At 44.5% G+C, this 19,899-nt stretch overlaps 2 protein-coding genes across 2 annotated transcripts in view; one reads left to right on the top strand and one right to left on the bottom strand.

Moving 5' to 3' along the window:
* The window catches only part of antxr1c (ANTXR cell adhesion molecule 1c), a 65,599-nt gene extending 59,418 nt beyond the window's left edge, over window positions 1-6,181 (bottom strand). The window contains exon 1 of the mRNA XM_055661839.1: window positions 5,799-6,181. Within this exon, the coding sequence (XP_055517814.1) occupies window positions 5,799-6,064 (266 nt within the window). The 5' untranslated portion in view covers window positions 6,065-6,181. The remainder of the gene's footprint in view (window positions 1-5,798) is intronic.
* Window positions 6,182-11,842: 5,661 nt separating this feature from the next.
* Window positions 11,843-19,899, top strand: prdm8 (PR domain containing 8). Its single transcript, XM_055661837.1, has 4 exons — window positions 11,843-12,020; window positions 14,477-14,699; window positions 15,070-15,301; window positions 18,108-19,899. Exons 2-4 carry the CDS (start codon window positions 14,484-14,486, stop codon window positions 19,283-19,285), a joined length of 1,626 nt encoding a protein of 541 aa, XP_055517812.1. The 5' UTR covers window positions 11,843-12,020; window positions 14,477-14,483; the 3' UTR covers window positions 19,286-19,899.

Genomic DNA, 19,899 nt, shown 5'->3' with positions numbered 1-19,899 from the left:
TCCTCAGGTCAATGAATTTGTCCTTGCGTAATTAGATCTCTTACCTAATAACAGCGGCAATTATTATTCCAGCATTTTTCACTCGGTACAAGTGAAATATCCGATGCTAACATCTCACTGTCTTTGTACTCGTCTTCAATGCCACTATTTAATGCTGGTGCCTCTCAGTCATGCCGCTCCCACTATGTTTTTTGATCTCATTGATAATGAAAAACAACAACAGATTCCTGAGTCTTTCATTGAGTGCCAGTCTTTCACCTTAGTGCTAATGCCTTTCTAGTTAAATGTAGGCCTCTCATTGTTCTTGTTATCCAAAGGTTCAATGTCAGTTTCTTGTCACGTGTACCAATTAAGGTACAGTGAAACTCAAATTCTATTTTATTCTATCAAGACAAAAAAGACACTTACTCTCAATGTAAAGGAATTGCTTTGTTTTATTATTGGATGAACTACTTGCATTTGCTCATGGTATATATTTGGACCATGGTCCAATGGGGACCATATTCTAATATGGTCCCAATCTTTGTCTTCTATGGGAGTTCAGATCTCAGTTGATTAGATAAGAGATCAGCTCTCAGCTAACACAGCATAGTGTAGGGATTTTCTGATCATGTGGCCAAATTTGCCCCGTCAATTACCTATGCAGTTGGTGATGAACTGCCCTCAGCCTCATCACTGCCAGACTTTTCCAGTGGTCAACAGCATCACAGAATAGTGTGAAGTTACTTTAACTTAACATAGTACTGTAATTGTACCTGTAATTGTAATTGTATGTCCCTAAGAAGCCCAGAGACTCAACACATGCTGGGATAATGCAACGGAGGGGAAAATGATCCTATAGAAGAAATTAATGAAGCAGTGGAAACCAAATGATAGGCGGTAAGCCGTAAAAGCAATACAAATGTTGTACTGATTAAATTCTCAATACACCAGGTAGGTAGACAAGCAGACAAAGAAGTGCCTGAATTCAATCTCTACTTTTCAATGATTTTAGTGAGGTTACCTGCACCTGAATAATTTTCAGCAGCCCATGCTGCAAGTTTGCTTATTCAGATGTTAGATTAGGACAAGACTGGGCTTGATTAGATGAGTGATAAAATGTGATCAAAGAGAAAAAAATGCTGTCTTTCAGACCCTGTTCCACATAAAAAATATGTGTGTAAATTTGATAGATGCTGCAGAGGAACAAGGCATCTGCCTACCTTCCAGCACTCCAGGTGCATTGCAAGCTCTGGTAGGAATTATGAGGTGGGGGGTGGTTGTTTGTAACTATGCAGGGGAAGGGAAGTTAGTGCTGGAATGCTGAGCTCTGGGGAAAGCTTATTGTGCCAGTGCAAGCACTCTGGGGATAAGCCTGCAGTGAATTGGAAGATTACCACTCCAGTTTAGGTGCATGTCAAAACCTGATTGTCGACTTTCTGAACAGAGATGGGAGTAAGTGCTGTAAATTAACTACAGGTATAACTTCAGAAGATCTGTCAGGATGTGACATATTCAGAGCCAGTTTTTCAGCCGTGGATTACCAAAACATTTATTGCCTTGGATTATTGGAACTTTTATTGACTTCCAGAAATTCTGGCTCGTGTGTTTTAGGTTTTGTACCAGTGCCAATTATGTTTTTCCGGAGTCAATGCTCCTCGCTCATAACTGGACAATTCATCACTCTGTACCAGGAGATCACTATCAGTGCCAGTCTCCTTCTGTGTATCTCTCATTTATGCCAACCTTTCACCATATCTCAGCGGCTCCAATCCAAATGCATTTCACCCTCGGTAAGACATTCTTATCCAATTAATATTTAACTGTCCTTCATCTAGTCCTCTTTAAATCATTGGCATTGCCTACACAGACCTAGGTTTACTTATCAGGTTTAATCTTATCACCTACCATCGTCAATCTCATTGAGTTTTTCCTCAACCAACACCTGAAACTTGCATTAACGCAAGCTCATCTCCCAACTATTGTCATAGTGATTTGTCTTAATTTCAGTCTGAAGAAGGGTCTCGACCCGAAATGTCACCTATTCCTTCGCTCCATAGATGCTGCCTCACCTGCTGAGTTTCTCCAGCTTTTGTATCTACCTTCTTCATTTGCAGTAGCTTTGGCATCAAATGTCATTCCTTTTCTCCCCAGAAACCGCGCCTCAACACTTCAGCAATAATAGTTCTTTTTCCAAGCCACGATTTTTAACTTAAGCACCAGTACTTAAACCAGCAAAACAAACTTGGCTAATAAAGTACCATAATGATTACATCCTTTATCCTGTGACGGCAAATCACTGCTCAGTAATTGCCCTGTACTGATGGTCTCTCCTACCTTGCTGAGTGTCCCCATTGTGGTGACGTCTTATTCACTAACAATACTCCTCAAAGTACTGTGTGTGAAGGAACTGCAGATGCTGGTTTAAACCAAAGATAGACACAAAATGCTGGATTAACTCAGCGGAACAGGCTGCATCTCTGGAGAGACGACCCGAAATGTCATCCATTCCTTTTCTCCAGAGGTGCTGTCTGTTCCGCTTAGTAACTCCAGCATTTTGTGTCTATCTCCTCAAAGTGTCCTCTATCACCATTCATCCAGTGTCACTCCATGCATCTCTGATCCAAAACTGGCATTTCTCACCCAGTGTAATATTTCTCATGCACTCCCAGTTTTTTTTTTATTTATTCCTTGTGTTATTTCGCTCACTAGTACAAGATAAAAGGCAATGAAGAATTATTGAAACATACTTGGATTAGGCAGAAACACTGGCACTGGGTGATATACAGGCAGTGAGTTATACCTGCAGTGACAGAGGTACTGGCATTGAGTGAGAGGCGCTGCCAGTGACTGAGATGTTACTGGGTGGTTGAGAAAATCCAACAATAGAGAAGAGGCACTAGTACTGAATGGGAAACATTTCCAGTGGAATGGAAGATACTAACTTTGGGAGTGAGGAACACCAATGGCTGAGAGATATTATAATGAAGAATAACACCAGCGAGTGAGTGTCGCTTCAGTGTTGAGAGAGACTGGGAGCGGATGAGAAAAATTGCCAGTGGATGAGAGATAGAGGCACTGTTATAAAAATAAAAGTTTAATGTAATCATAACTGACTTGTTGGGCCTGTGCCAGTGGATTTGTCATGTGCAAATGATCTTTCTCGCCCTGTATTTCTCAGCCATTAGCGGTGCCTCTTTTATATTGTCATAGTTTCATTCGCCAACATTGCTTCTCACTCACTGAAAGCTTCTGAGACTCTGTCAGTGTTCCTCATTCACTCAACATTTATATTTCAGCTACTGGTGCTTCTGCTCCCCCAATGCATGTCTCAGTTACTGGAGATGTTTCACACAGTGCCAGTACATCTCAGTCACTGGTAAAGTTTTCAGCTAGTGCCAGTATCTCAATCTCTCATGTTTCTTTTCTTATGCACTGCAAGTAACTCTCCGAACTGGTTATATTTTTCTCACGTTGCCACAATCTCAGTCTCTGCCCATGTTTTTCACACAGATTCTGTACCTCTCATGGATTTACAGCATTTCTCATTAAGCCGCTATCGTAACCATGTTTATAATGCCTTTTCTCAATGGCGCCCTCTCTACATTTGTTAGTGGTTCTCATCTCGTGGCAACAGCTCAGAAACTGGATCTATGTCTCACTCAGCACAAGTATCTCTGGTTATTTCGCTCACCCACGGTCAATAACTCTTAATTAATGGTCTTTCTTACCAATCATTATGTGAACTGCTTCTCACTCAGTGCCAGAGATTCTCACCCAGTGCCAGCGTCTCTCATCCAGTGGCAGATATTCTGTCAGTGCCAGTGGTTTTCATCCAATGCCAGAGATTCTCACCCTATGCTGGTGTTTCCGATCCAGTGGCAGCGATTCTTGCTCAGCGCCAGTATTCCCCACCCAGTGCCGGTACTTCCACCAGTGCCCGTGTTTCCTACTCTCTGCATTTGTTTCATACCAAATACCTTGTTTTTCACCCAATCCCAAAGCTCATTCCCCAGCACACATGGCTCACGTTCAGTGCCAGTGGATCTCACTCAGCACCAGTGTATTTCACCCAGTGCCAGTGTTTCATGCCCAGCACCAGTGTTCCACACCCAGTTGCTGTTTCACACACAGTGGCTATGTTTCACACCCAGTGCATCAAACCTGGTGTAAGTGTTTCTCCCCTGGTGCTAGTGCTTCACACCCTGCATCAGTATTTCACACCTAGCATCAGTGTTTCACACCCTGTGCCAATAGCTCAAACCTGGTGCCGGTCTCAAACCCAGTGAAAATATTTCACTCCCATTATTTCACACCCAACGTGCGCTTCACACCCAATACCAGTGTTTCATACACAATCCCAGTGTTCCATACCCAGCGCCAGTGCTTTATACCCAGTGCCAGTGTTTTATACCCAGCGCCAGTGTTCCATACACAATCCCAGTGTTCCACACCCAGCGCCAGTGTTCCATACACAATCCCAGTGTTCCATACCCAGCGCCAGTGTTCCATACCCAGCGCCAGTGTTCCATACCCAGCGCCAGTGTTCCATACACAATCCCAGTGTTCCATACCCAGCGCCAGTGCCAGTGTTCCATACACAATCCCAGTGTTCCATACCCAGCGCCAGTGTTCCATACCTAGTGCCAGTGTTCCATACACAATCCCAGTGTTCCATACCCAGCGCCAGTGTTCCATACCCAGCGCCAGTGTTCCATACCCAGCGCCAGTGTTCCATACCTAGCGCCAGTGTTCCATACACAATCCCAGTGTTCCATACCCAGCGCCAGTGTTCCATACCCAGCGCCAGTGTTCCATACCCAGTCCCAGTGTTCCATACCTAGCGCCAGTGTTCCATACACAATCCCAGTGTTCCATACCCAGCGCCAGTGTTCCATACCCAGCGCCAGTGTTCCATACACACAATCCCCGTGTTCCATACCCAGCGCCAGTGTTTGCTCTCTACCCAGCGCCAGTGTTTTATACCCAGCGCCAGTGTTTTATATCCAGTGCCAGTGTTTTATACCCAGTGCCAGTGTTTTATACCCAGCGCCAGTGTTTTATACCCAGTGCCAGTGTTTTATACCCAGTGCCAGTGTTTTATACCCAGTGCCAGTGTTTTATACCCAGTGCCAGTGTTTTATACCCAGCGCCAGTGTTTTATACCCAGCGCCAGTGTTTTATACCAGCGCCAGTGTTTTATACCCAGCGCCAGTGTTTTATACCCAGCGCCAGTGTTTTATACCCAGTGCCAGTGTTTTATACCCAGCGCCAGTGTTTTATACCCCGGTGCCAGTGTTTTTACCCAGCGCCAGTGTTTTATACCCAGTGCCAGTGTTTTATACCCGGTGCCAGTGTTTTATACCCAGCGCCAGTGTTTTATACCCGGTGCCAGTGTTTTATACCCAGTGCCAGTGTTTTATACCCAGTGCCAGTGTTCCACAACCAGTGCCGCGCGAAGGGCCAATTGTTGCCCCCCCCCCCCTCCCCTCCAACGGTCAACGGCCAACGGTCGCTCCGCGTGTCACCCATGCGCGTGCGCCCAGGGGCTGAGTCGGCCGCCGCGCGCGTGAAGCGGCCGTTGGTCGTTGAGGGGGGGGGGGGGGGGGCAACAATTGGCTCCGCGCGGCGGGGGAGCCGTTGGGGGGGGGGGGGGGCAGCAGCAGTTGGCGCGGGGAGCAGCCGGCGGGCGCCAGGACTTGTTGCTCCCCCCCCCCCCCCCCCCCCACACACACACACACACACACAGAGCCGCTGGGCGGCACGGACCGAGCACAAAGCGCGGCGGCCCCCCCCCCCCCCCCCCCGCCCGCACTTACTTGTCCAACACAAAGTACAGGTCGAACGCCCCGTGACAGGACGGCTGTTCCCCGGCTCCATCCTCGGGGCCGGCGGCGGGGGAGCAGCGGACGATGGCCACCGCCAGCAGCAGCAACAGCGCCGCTCCACACCTCGCCATTTTCCGCACCTGGACTCTCTCTCCTCCCCCCCGCGCGGTCGGTCTGCAGCCCCACGGCTTTTCTGCTGCTGGCTGCAAAAACAAAATCCCAACGAATGACTTTGCTTCCCCTCCACCCCCTAACATTGGCGTTTTGCGGAGCAGCGCGTCAGCCCGAGATTGCCCTGCGGTCAGACTGACGTTTGCTCAGCCCATTGCAGAGGCGCCAGCTGCTCGCTGTAGACAGCCTGGGATCAGACCCGTCCCGCTCTCTACACTGGCAGCCGGTGCACCCCAGCCTGGGATCAGACCCGTCCCGCTCTCTACACTGGCAGCCAGTGGACTCCAGCCTGGGATCAGCGCTCTGCACTGGCAGCCAGTGCACCCCAGTCTGGGATCAGCTCCCTGCACTGGGAGACAGTGCACCCCAGTCTGGGATCAGCTCCCTGCACTGGGAGACAGTGCACCCCAGCCTGGGATCAGCGCCCTGCACTGGGAGACAGTGCACCCCAGTCTGGGATCAGCGCCCTGCACTGGCAGCCAGTGCACCCCAGTCTGGGATCAGCGCCCTGCACTGGCAGCCAGTGGACTCCAGCCTGGGATCAGCGCCCTGCACTGGCAGCCAGTGCACCCCAGTCTGGGATCAGCGCCCTGCACTGGCCCTGCACTGGCAGCTGGGAGACAGTGCACCCCAGTCTGGGATCAGCGCCCTGCACTGGCAACCAGTGGACTCCAGCCTGGGATCAGCGCCCTGCACTGGCAGCCAGTGCACCCCAGCCTGGGATCAGCGCCCTGCACTGGCAGCCAGTGCATCCCAGCCTGGGATCAGCGCCCTGCACTGGGAGACAGTGCACCCCAGTCTGGGATCAGTGCCCGGCACTGGGAGACAGTGCACCCCAGTCTGCCATCGGCTTCCTGCACTGGCACCCAGTGCATTCCACCTCCGGCCAACACCCGCCCCATTCATTGATTTAGCGCCGAGTGTATTACAGCCTGGAATCAGACCCGTCCCGCTCTCTACACTGGCAGCCAGTGGACTCCAGCCTGGGATCAGAGCCCTGCACTGGCAGCCAGTGCACCCCAGCCTGGGATCAGCGCCCTGCACTGGGAGACAGTGCACCCCAGCCTGCCATCGGCTTCCTGCACTGGCACCCAGTGCATTCCACCTCCGGCCAACACCCGCCCCATTCATTGCTTTAGCGCCGATGTGTATTACAGCCTGGAATCAGACCTGTCCCGTTCCAAACACAGGGACCCAGTGCACCCCAGCGTGGGATCAGCCCATTCAATTTCTTGCGCTGGCAGTCAAGGTTCTCCAGCATGAGACCAGTCCGGTCAGCTTCCTCCACTCGCAAACTCAACCGTCTCAACTGGGGACAACATTTTCCCCTTCCTTTCATGACATTTTTTTACAAGGGTGTTGCCATTTACGAGGATGTTGCCAAGATTCGAGGGCCTGAACTGTAGATGGAGGTTGGGCAGACGGACTTTATGCCTTGGAGTGCAGGAAGCTGAGGGGTGATCTTATAGAGGTGTACAAGATCATGAATGGAATAGATAGGGTGAATACGCAGAGTCTTTACTCAGAGTAGCAGGTTCATGAACAGGGGCACAGAGGTTAAAGGTGAGCGAGGAAAGATTTAATAGCAACCTGAAGGGCAACGTTTTCACACAGAGGGTGATGAGTATATGGAATGTGCTGCCCGAGGACGTCGTTGAGGCAGGTACTATAACAGGATTTAACTGGTAAATGGATAGGATAGGTTTAGAGGGATATGGGCCAAACGCAGGCAAATGGGACTAGCTGAGATGGGGTATCTAGGTCGGCATAGACGAGTTTGGCCGAAGGGCCTATTTCCATGTTGTATGACTAACTCGTTGCAGTTTAGCCTGCGATCCGCGTTGGTTCATTCCCTGCACTGGCCAAGCAGTGCATTGCAGCTCCCCCACCCGTCCCCCTTCACTGCGGTAGCAACCAGTGGATTGTATCCTGGGACCACCCCCTTCTGCTGACGAAAGGCTGCAGTAAAACTAGTGGATTGCCCATTGCAGTTTGGGTCCAGTCTACGTCCGTTCCTTGCACTGGCATTCAAATAACTGATATAATCTACACTGGCTGTAGAGTCATGCAGCGCCGCTCGGCCCAACTTGCCCATTCCGACCAACATGCCCCATCTAAACAAGTCCCACATGACTGCGTTTGGCCCACTTTTTTCAAAACATCCGATCCATGTACCTGTTTCTTAAACGTGGAGATGATGTCTTAAACGTTGTCAATGCAAGGGGCAGGACAGCTTTCTGTGATCGATAATAATTTTCAAAGAGAGTTCAATAGGTAATTGGGCGTCGGAAAATGTTGAAAGGCGGAGATGGAGTAAAATGAATGTCTGTCACAGGAAAACACAGTCATAATGGGCCGAATGATCTTCGGTGCCGTGTGATTTCGTACACTCAGTGTATAAGGTCCCATCAATTGTTCTTCCTAGCCTATATTTTATTTTCATCTCATATCACGGTGAGATTTGTAACAATTTAGCAAACTTGCACTTTCCTAACCCTCTTTAGTCTTTCATCAATCACATCATTTTTTTAATTTCACAGAGTTATCATCTTTAATCTTCACGTTCATTAATTGAGTAGGACGCGCGTTTTTTAATGCATAAGGCTGGATTGCAGTGTTGTGAATATAATAATTCATGATCAATCATGAAGCTGGTTTTCTAACCTCAAGACGCTAGGGTGAAGGCGCTATGATATTTCCAAAAATATGCAGAATACTCGTTAGTAAGAGGGCGTTTGGGAGATAGTGGTACAAAATGTTTTCGTGAAAAAGTATTGTTGTTTTCAATTATACCCAATAAAGATAGTTATCTTTGCATCAGCCTGGAAGACATAGACATGGTATATCCACACGATGATACCGCCCCCCCACACCGCTGTGACTTAAAGCTGAATTTATATTTGTGTACTCGAGTAGATTTTCAAAATGCTATCTGATCAGTTCCTTCCCGGGGCACCTGACGATAATTCATGCAAAACAGAATTATAACAACGGGTTACAGCTACAGACTCATATATGACGTGTTACTTTTGAAACGTTTGCGATAGCTCACGCCAAATCTAAAGGATCGCTGCATCTTTGCATTGAGTAAATTAAATGCAGTTCCATTCAGTCTGTTGCCCCGGTTTCCAACTGAAACATTATCAAGATATTGTTTTCCAAAAATGGGATAACCTAAATCAAACTTTCAGCATTTTCAACCACAAGTAAATTGGTAAATTATCAGGCATAACGGATTCCTGAATAGTTAGAACGTTGCAACGCGAATTACTCTGTCATTTTAATTTAAAAGAAACTGATCAGAATTTACATCGTAATATAAATGAACAACTGTCAGTTATATTATCCAGGATAATGCCAGAATGGACATTAGGCATATCTTTACTTTGAAACGCAAATTGTGTGTTTTGTGATCATTCTATAAATATGTTAAAACACTACAGATGCATCCAATTCGTCGTAATAACAAACAAAATCATATCAGCGATCTTGCTGAAGGACAAGGCGGTTATGAAATGTGTACATAAATTCACACTTGCGCACGAGATTGAAAATCAGCTCTGAACCGCTTAGTTACTCCAGCTTTTTGTGTCTATTTTAGTGAATTGAGAGACTGAACTTCAAACTGGTAGTATTTTGTTTAGAAGTATTCAGTTGCTTCGATGTGTGTGTAACGGTCATCTTATGATCAGTCATTGAAATTCCAATCCCATAGAAGATCTGATTTACTTTGCCGTTGCCAACGTGTTAATTTTTTATGCGCCATTGTGAACATTTTTCCGCATTTCGCTTTTAAATGTAAAGCAACTTATACAATTGGACTAGACACAACACGTTGGAGTAACTCAGCGGGACAGGTAGCATCTCTGGAGAGAAGGAATGGGTGACGTTTCGGGTCGAGACCCTTCTTCAGACATAGTTACTCCAGCATTTTGTGTCTCCCTTCGTCAGACTGAAGAAAGGTCTCGACCCGAAATGTCACACATTCCTTCTCTCCAGAGATGCTGCATATCCCGCTGAGTTACTCCAGCATTTTGTGTCTACCTTCGATTTAAACCAGCATCTGCAGTTCTTTCCTACACACCTTATAGAATTGCATTGTCGGTCAGACGGAGTATATATTCATCATCGCCATACAACCACACCATAAACATTAATCAAAAGGGCTGGTTATTTCAGATGTCAAAATGTTCATAGGAATTTTCTGTCAGGCGTTGACACGCCTTTATTTGGAACGACATCTTTCAAAAGTGACGTTGCTCTTTGAACTGCAGGCATTTTTGATTGTGACAAGATATGTGGCCATTATGGAAGCTTTTTACATAAGCATGCCGCAGTTGATTATTATATGGAACGAGGTAGAAAGTCGACCAGAGCTGCTTGTCGCGGAGTAGCTATTTCGAGTATGTACCAATTAAATGCAATCAGATTAGTTTTTAATGCAAAATTAAATGATCGATTCGTGGAAAGAAAGAACCAAGAATGTAGTTTATCCTAATGGCCAATTGCATTAAAAATCACTTTAAGCAACATTTTAACGAATGATAGACATTACCTGCAGTGAATAGTTTAACAGTCGATTAAAAATGTTCACTGTGACATCTTGATTTCAGGTGAGTTGAAAGATAATCTATTGTATTTTGTAAATCATCACGAAAGGTTGAAAGTGAGAGTTTCTGGCGTGCCGATTACATAAAATGTTGATAGGAAAAATGTCCCTTTAATTGATACGACAGCTTCACGGCAGATTGTGCGATTTTGACAGAATTAGCCTACTACATTACACATAAACGCGATGAGAAATGTAACCGATTTCGGGAACTTCAATTCGCCCTGAGCTTGTTTGGACGAGAATTGTAGTAATTGTGCGAACAATAAATAATTTTAAAGCAATTTTAAAATATAACGTTTCCCTCAAACAAGTGGTGGTGTTTCCCAAGGTGATTAGTGCGTTACGTGGAGTTGTATCTTGTTCAACGAATGTTCTTATTAAATCTCCTGGATAGAAAATTCTTGTGAATGTCAAACAGCCCCAGCATTTTACGATGAGCATTAAATGAAATTTTATCTGGTAGTATTAATCTTTGTCAATGCAACAATCCGCTATTTAAAAAAAAATATTAGTACAGAAGGAAATGCTCGTGAATGATCCCAGCAACATCACTTGTCAAAAATGCACATCAGACTCCTAAGCTGTTTATCGCTTCTCAAAATGCATGTTGTAAAATTGAATTCAGCTTTGTCCGATGATCACCCACTAAAACCAATGATATAAATAAAACTTCTATCTTTCACTGACCAATAGATTTAAAATTGAGTTGTCGAAAACAATAATATAACTTAAATGTTCAGAAAACATATTTTACTAAGCGAAGAAAATCGGAAGATATGAATCTGTATAGGATCACGATTATTTCGGACTAATTTCAAATGTTACTTTTAATGCACGTTGTGCAGCAAAACGCTCTACGCGCTTCGTTTCTTCGTCCTCAAATGAATCAACTAAGATAAAGTTATTATTCCTGACTCATAATCGCTACCATCGTTTGGAGCATTATAATATTTAGCTCAAGACAAGGATTTGCCATAAATATGTAGCATTTAACATCTGACCTTCCATCGGGTGCTTTAAGCGACCCAAATAGATATTATCATATTCAGTCGTTGTAAATGACATGCAAACAGATTCCATGTATTACAGAAAATATTGTGCATAAAGCTATCAAATATTGCTTTAATGCACTGCAATTGTTGGTTACCATGCTTTCATTAATAGGGTTGCTCCACATAAACCACCAATGAAAGTGCCAATTGAGGGTGCATGCAAGCGGAAGAGCCCAGGGATTGCTTGGCACGCTTCACTGAACAAATGATCTTGCAAAGGAAAGTGTCTTTTACAGCGGAGCAAACTGTCATTTCAACGCAGCGCTCACCAGCGTCACTCTCACTTTCAGGAATCAATAGAAATCGCTGCGACCAAAGAAGCTTCTACCTGAAGGGGAAATTGAAGAATCGATTCCAAAGAACCATCGACTGGCATTGGTAAATGAAAAGTAGGCTTGTGTCTGTGGATTCCTACTGTCTTTAGGTATCTTATATCACTGTACATGGCTGAATTATTCTGATGAACCTTTCCGTTCTGATCAACAGTCATGTTTTAAAGGGTTGAATCTAAGATTAAACTAAATAATGTTGAGGATAGCAAACTATCAAAATGTTTAGATGCTTCTTTTAATCGCTGGCTTGTTTATTTAATCAAATATATTTAATAGACCAGCGACCATTCTAATAATGTAGAGTTTGATATGGTTAAATCGCGATTATTCCGCCAAGATTAAGAGCTACATTTGTCTTGAATATCAATTCGTAACACGCAACTGCTGTTTACAAATATTTTTAAATATCTATATTTAAATCATTCCAAACAATCCGAGCGGTAACTAATGATCGCCGTTGATTCTAAACATGATCATTACTGGTGATGGTGGAAAAGAAAGGCCGGAACTAACAGGCAGGCAGATGGACAGACAATGGGGATCAGTCTCACTGAGCTGATATGCATCAAATGAACAATCCCTTGACTTTCCTCTCAAACACAATGGACGAGAAAGAGAGAGAGAGAGAGAGAGAGGGGGGGGGGGGGGGGGGGGGGGGGTAGAAAGAAAGGGAGAGAGAAACGCATTCACCCAGATCGCTTCGACTTTTGTCAGCATTTAGACCAGTCGCTTTGCCAGTTTCAATCAGATCACGGCGAAGATGCACCAAACAGTGCCAACCACAACACGGCTTAAATGCTGAAAGCAACCTAATAACTTAGCAATAAGTTCTTATCCCTAAATTTGGCTTTGAAAACGTCGGCTATTGAGTGGGAAATATTTATATTTAGATTGCTTCCAACAGTCTGAAGTATCCTCGGATGTATACTGAAAACAATTATGTTGATGCTTGCATCTTCGTGTCAAATTGATTTTGCACGCGTGTCACTTGGTATTGTGAAATAAAAGGCACGCTGGGAGGAAAGGAGAGGGTTGAATGAACAGTAAAATACGGTATCATGCTTCCAAGTGTCACTACGCTCAGTGAGAGCCGAGAAGTTTTTTTTCACACTGAGCAGCGAGAACAGAGGTGCGATCCGAATTGAATAGACCTGCTTTGTACTGTTGTACTGTTGGGAGTCAGAAGTGAAGAACGTTAACAGCACAGTCGATTAGCTTTCTGACTGAAGCGAAGACCAAGACGGCGTAGCAATCCCGATAAAAATAATTATACGCTCGGGATGATATACGCTCTTCGGTTTATGTTATATTTTATATATCTATTATATCTTCGCTAAACTATGCCACTCGCTTTGACGAATGCTATGGATGTATCCATCCAGTACGATCTCTCAGTTCATTAGTTTACGCATTTAATTTAGGTCTCGGCTCCAATACAATAGTGATGATTAAAAAAAATCTAGAAATCGTTCCACATAATAAAAGAGTCGCTCAGAATTGTCACAAATTATCAACATCGCCTCGCCTGATGAGCGTAATAGTCGCAATTCCAAGGAAGGTTAGGTACAATCATATCGTCTGCAATTACAGTAACAAGAATGAAAATGATTGATAACTTTATTATGTTTGCTCGGCATTGGGCCCCCTCTTTCCGCAGGCATACATTATCTGAAGTACAACGTGGTGCAATAAATGCAACGAGCGTTTTGTTTTACAGGATGCAAGATGCTTAACATTCTTGCGCGACTAAATAATGTATTTTCAATTGCATTTAGCATTTACCTTGTCAACGTAGCGTTGAAACAATCAAACGCTGACGTTTCTCTAATCCCAATTCCTGAAATTAACATATTTTTAATTTTAAGAAGATTCAACCAGCGTGCACATAATTTACAGTCTTCGCCTCTATTTAAAATATTGCTTTATATTTAGATACATCGTAATCACACGGGATGATTTGCACAAGACTTGATTCAATTTTATATGTCATTACCTTTTTTTGTTCAAATTCAGTAGCCCACAATTTGAACACATTTTAAAGTAATTTTGCAGCCACGATTCACATAAGGTTACATTTCTGAGGTGACGATTGGTGGAAGTTGGGAAGAGAATAAATTAAATCTGGATGCATTAAAAATCGCGGCAACCCAACACGCGTTATTGATTGGAAATATGATATTGATATATTTCTGGGAAACTCGGAGTTAACCTGCCATAGCTTGAATGATTGTATAAATTTGTTTTTGGGTCAAGATTACAAAATGTACCCTCCTGCCCTTTTGCAGATTGTAATAACGGTACTGATTTGTCGTAAAATTAGTTGCATAATAAAACGCATGGATGTGGCCTTTGGATTAGATCCTCGTTCTAATTAATAGTTCGATGCGAACAAGTGCATGATGGATGTTACCAAACTTTCACCCACATAAGCAACTCTAATGGATAATTTCACTTGTACCGCGAAATCCGAGGAATTAACCTATTTTATCTTGTACATCGCAGGTGAATTATGGAATATTTCCCGTTTTCTAAGGGATTATGGGCAGGTGACAACAGGTTTCTGCATCACCACTTCACTGACATATTAACAAGTGTGCACATTACCCGGGAGGTCCCTGAAGACGCAGTCTTCGGCCCCTGCATCCTCCAGAACACATTTTACGACACTATCGCTTTCATTGCCTTGAAATCTTCAGACCGGAGAAGTGTGCCCTACGTTTTTCGGGTAAGAACCCTCTCACCCTCGACCATAGTAGTCTTAAACGTTTCCATTTGCGAGCTCATTGATTACGACACGTGAAGAGTCATCAAACCACAACCCAACTAGACGAATTAACATTTCTTCCAAAAAGTAAGATTTTTAAATTATTTATTTGAAATTGATAAGATCAAATCATTTTTTTAAAAAAGAAAAGCAATAATTATAATGGATATCCATTGAAGATTGGATTGCATATTGGAGGTGTCGGAAACAATTAAGAATCAAATTTGAATTAATTTCACAGCAGCATGAAATTTGCGTCGTAAAAAATCTGAAGTCTTCACAGACTCCAACCCTTTATTCAAGTTAAATTAAAAATATATATTCTGGGCAGGTGGATGCGACTGCGTTGAATAGCTCGACGGATGGATTGTCTTGGTTGCGACTGGTACAAGCGGCCAGCAATAACAAGGAACAAAACTTGGAGGCTTACTTGAAGAACGGACAACTGTACTATCGCTCCACGCGGAGAATCGGGAGGGATGAGGAACTCTTCGTGTGGTACGACCAGGAGCTGTCCACGCTCCTCGGCTTCACCGACATCACACCCCGCACTGGCTCGAATAGTGAGTAACTTTGACACCACCCTAAACGTTTGGACACCAGTAGCCAAAAGTGAAAGAAAATGCAACGCAGTGTACCGCCACTGCCTTAAACATGTTTGAGTTCTGAGAAGTCCCAAAATAAGTTGATTTATCACAAAATAATACATAAAGTGGTTTGAATATTGGCTTCAGATAGACATAAAATGCTGGAGTAACTCAGCGGGACAGGCAACATCTCTGGAGAGAGGGAATGGGTTTCTCTCGATATTGGGGGAGTCCAGAACCAGGGGCCACAGTTTAAGAATAAGGAGTAAGCCATTTAGAAAGGAGACGAGGAAGCACTTTTTCTCACAGAGAGTGGTGGGTCTGTGGAATTCTCTGCCTCTAGGGCTCAGAGGGCATGTTCTCTGGATGCTTTCAAGAGCGAGCTAGATAGGGCTCTTAAAAATAGCGGAGTCAGGGGATATGGGGATATGGGGAGAAGGCAAGAACGGGGTACTGATTGGGAATAATCAGCCATGATCACATTGAATGGCGGTGCTGGCTCGAAGGGCCAAATGGCCTACTCCTGCACTTATTGTCTATTGTCTCTCCAGAGATACTGCCGATAAATTAATCCAGCATTTTGTGTCTGCCTTTGGTTTAAACCAGCATCTGCAGTTCCTTCATGAATATAGACTTTTCTAACTTCAAGTAACCCTTGTTTTCCCTCTCTCTCCACCACTCCCCCCCCCATCCTAATTTTCCGATCAGTCTGACTGTGCTCCTGACGAAATTATACTTTGTAAGCTTCGTTGTCAACTTCCCCACGAAAACAATGATCTATTCTACATTTTCCTGATTTTCGACCCCTTTCATGTCTCGTTTTCACACCTGACCCATATCTCTCATTTCCCTTTTCCTTGACTCGCTGTCTGAAAACTTGTCACCCATTCCTTCTATCCAGAGACGCTGCCTGCCCCGCTGAGTTACTCCAGCATGTTGTGTCTATCTCCGGTGTAAACCAGCATCTGCAGTTCCTTCCTACATAATATAGCACTCATTGGTCAAAAAATATATGCACAAAATGAAAAAGCGAAATTAAACCGCCCATAATCGATACCCAGAGGATAGACACAGTCTGAAGAAGGGTCTCGACTCGAAACGCCACCCATTTCTTCTATCCAGAGATGCTGCCTTCCCGCTGAGTTACTCCAGCTTGTTGTGTCTAACTTCGGTTTAAATCAGCATCTGCAGTTACTTTCTACACACCTCATCTGAGATTTATTTTGAAAATATCCTGTAGTGTTTGATGGCCTGACGTTTGGGATGTAGTCCATGAGTAGGAAGGTTAGAGGAGACGCGTCACCAACAGACGTTCTCTTGCCCGCGTCATTGGGCAACACCTCGCCATATTTCAAGGTGTTTTCATATATATTCATCTTTAGTATTCGTTTTATGTAATGAGACTTCTCATTCATAAATGAGTATATTTGGATAACATTGTTAAACACGAGGGCGCTCGCGAAAAGTCTGACGAGCTGCCGCAGGAGGCAGTTGAGGCAGGTACAATCATGACAACTTTTACGAAACATTTGGACAGGCGCATCAATAGGGTAGGTTTAGAGGGATGTGGGGCAAAAGCAGATGGTTGGGACATGTTGGTCGGCGTGGGTAAGTTAGAACGAAGGGCCTGTTTCCACGCTCTATTATTTTATGGTACACAGATATGCTGGAGAAACTCAGCGGGTGCAGCAGCGAAGGAAATAGGCAACGTTTCGGGCCGAAACCCTTCTTATGATTCTATGACCTGAAGAGGCAATGATTTTAAATGTATTTAATAATAAGTACTCTACTCTCTCCCACCTCGCAGCACACACGGTGCTCCTGGATAGACTGGTGTCTGCAACATCATTTAAGTTCCACTTGAAACGCGCCGTATCCTTATTATTAATGCGCAAGGGTTGGCAGCTAGTACACATCCCGTTTAGCTCAGAGTGAAACCGCGCTTAAATGTCTGTGTTACCATCCCCACTGTGTAATGTTTTTTTTTAACTTAATTGCTATTGAAATTAGGTGCCAACAGCAAAACAAAGTACATAAAGCACTGGAGTAACTCTGCAGGATGGGTCACATGGATAGGTGACGTTTCGGTTGAAACCCTTCTTCAGACACGAACTGTCACCCATCCACGTTCTCCAGAGATGCAGACCCGATGAGTTACTCCAGCACTGTGTGTCCTTTTGTGCATTATATAGAATATTCAGTTATGCTATAGCTAAAAAATAAGCCCCAGTGTTTGGATCTCAAATCTACCAACTGAACATACAGCAAATGCCACCAGTTTTGATAGAATAGTAACATTGAAGAATAGCTATAGAAACAAAAAATCTCAGATTCTATTGAATTCATTTGGTCTTTTCAGCCCTAAGACCGAGAGTTTGTCACAGGGGGTGCCTTCCTTAAGAAACTGCAGTCACAGGAGTAAGAATCTAGCGCAGTTTTCAATGAGCTTTTGGATCTGAGCTCACCATTAACACTAAAATGGTCATTGTATATTTTTTTAAGAAAAGTGTTCTTCCTGGAGGAGTGATGTCTATTCATTAGCTAACATTACAAAATGTACCAGAGTCTGTCCATTTCCCTATTGCTATTAGTGGAATATTTGTCTTGTGCAGAGTCTCACGTTACAACAATGCCCACACACTTCAAAATTAGCCATGGAATGCTTTAGCATGGTTTGTGGGGTTTAAAAGGCGAATTATAGATGCACCGTTTTACGTCACCGGTAAATGAATATTGCTGCAGCGAGAACGAGATATTAATTATATTTTATTGTTTGCGGTAGCCTTCAGATGCGCGGACTGTGATCAGGAACTGAAGTATGAAAATCCATATCTGGCCCATGTTCGATTCTTATGCGCGAAGAGGAAGGATTATCTCTGGCGAGATTTTCGGGCCCTGGGGTTTGGTCACGATAGCCTTTGGAAGGAGACTCCCAGGAGCTTGGAGGTGAGAGAGAAGACCAGAGTGACCAACTTCCACAGGATAGCCCATGATCTGGAGCACTCCAAGAAAAAATCAGCGTCGCAGGACGAGGGGCGACCTTCCTCCGAGAAACACCCCAGCAAGCGGAAACAGGATGGGCCAGAGGAGAACAAAAGCAGGAACACCGTCTTGTTGGAGAAAACAAATAACCTGGTGTGCGTGCAGAGCGGCGTTTCTAAAGACGAACCAAGTGTTTTCCCGGCTTTCGCAGTTTCCGTTTGGAAACTTAATTCGGACAAGTTTCTATTGAAGAGGGATTCGTCTGAACATAAAACAAGCGCATTCACCGAGGTCCGTCGACCGCGTGAAAGGGCCGAAGCTGCCAAATCAGAGGGAAATGTTAAAGACCGTGCCCCTGATTTGACCAGGAAGGCAAGGACAGAGCTGGTGCTCAGCTCCACTGGGAGCGCCTTCTCTTCGGTTTTGCCATCTGGTGCCAGAGAGGATCAGAAGAGTGCGTTCTGTCAGCCGAGCAGACGAAGCGGGGAAGGGGCGCCTCTGCTTCTTGCTCATGCACTGCATGCCGCTGCCGAAAGCTCGGGGGATTTATCCGATTCAATCGCCACTAGTCACCTCCCGGGCCCCGCCAATCTGCTGGGCTCCAAGTCTCTCAGGACTGATCTGGGCAATTCTCACATACTGCACGCAAGTGTTACAAACAACAGCCCACGTTTATACAGCACTGACATGTGGCCTAAACCGGTCGGCGTACAACTCCAATCCACGTCCTCGCTGACTCTCCTTCCACCGTCCTACACGTCCTTTGGGGTTTCAGCCCAGAACTGGTGCGCTAAGTGCAACGCATCCTTTCGGATGACCTCGGACCTGGTGTTTCACATGAGATCGCATCATAAAAAGGAATACGCAACTGACTTCTTGAACAAGAGAAGGAGGGAAGACAAGTTGACATGCCCGATATGTAATGAATTTTTTAGAGAGCGCCACCATCTATCGCGACACATGACATCTCACAATTGAGGTGTGAATTAAAACTGAAGGGATTGTATGGGCTCGCCGGCAGTCTGATCAGAAGGTGCCAGGGGGTGCCTTCCTTAAGAAACTGGAGTCACTTCATTTGAGGGTGAACTACTCTCCCAGGCTTGGAACAGTGTTACAGTAGTCGGGAGAAACAGTCTTAAATATTAAAAATCCGCACCATTTGAATTTATTTAGGCTAATAAAAGACATTAATTGCAAAAAAGATGCCCATGTTATCAAAGCTGTAGGATAATTGGTTTGATTTGGCAATGGATTAAATGTATACCGCATGGAACATCTGTGGTTATAAGTTTCTGCTTTTTGGATTTTTGTTAACTTAGAGAAACAGTAATTGGTTATGCCGTTGATAAAGCGACATTCAATGTATAATTATTTCAGTTTGGAGAATTAATTTTGCACAATATCTGTACCGGCCCCACCTCACTTTATTTGCCACGATACATATTTAGATTCTTGTGTTGTAGGATGTAAACTTACTCAAGCACAAAACGGAGTGGCCACACCCAACTATTCATCGGTTTGAATATCTGTCATGATTGCTTTTAAATAACATGATAAACACGACCTGTTTACTCTCGAACATAGTCCAGTTC

This window comes from Leucoraja erinacea, chromosome 34 (assembly GCF_028641065.1).
Source record: "Leucoraja erinacea ecotype New England chromosome 34, Leri_hhj_1, whole genome shotgun sequence".
Taxonomy (NCBI): domain Eukaryota; kingdom Metazoa; phylum Chordata; class Chondrichthyes; order Rajiformes; family Rajidae; genus Leucoraja; species Leucoraja erinaceus.
This window is presented reverse-complemented; position numbering and strand designations above follow the sequence as displayed.

Coding starts and splice junctions, on each gene's coding strand:
- prdm8 (XM_055661837.1), top strand. CDS start 14,484: ATGGAATATTTCCCGTTTTCTAAGGGATTATGGGCAGGTGACAACAGG. Junction 14,700..15,069: donor GTGTGCCCTACGTTTTTCGG/GTAAGAACCCTC, acceptor TATTCTGGGCAG/GTGGATGCGACTGCGTTGAA. Junction 15,302..18,107: donor ACCCCGCACTGGCTCGAATA/GTGAGTAACTTT, acceptor TGTTTGCGGTAG/CCTTCAGATGCGCGGACTGT.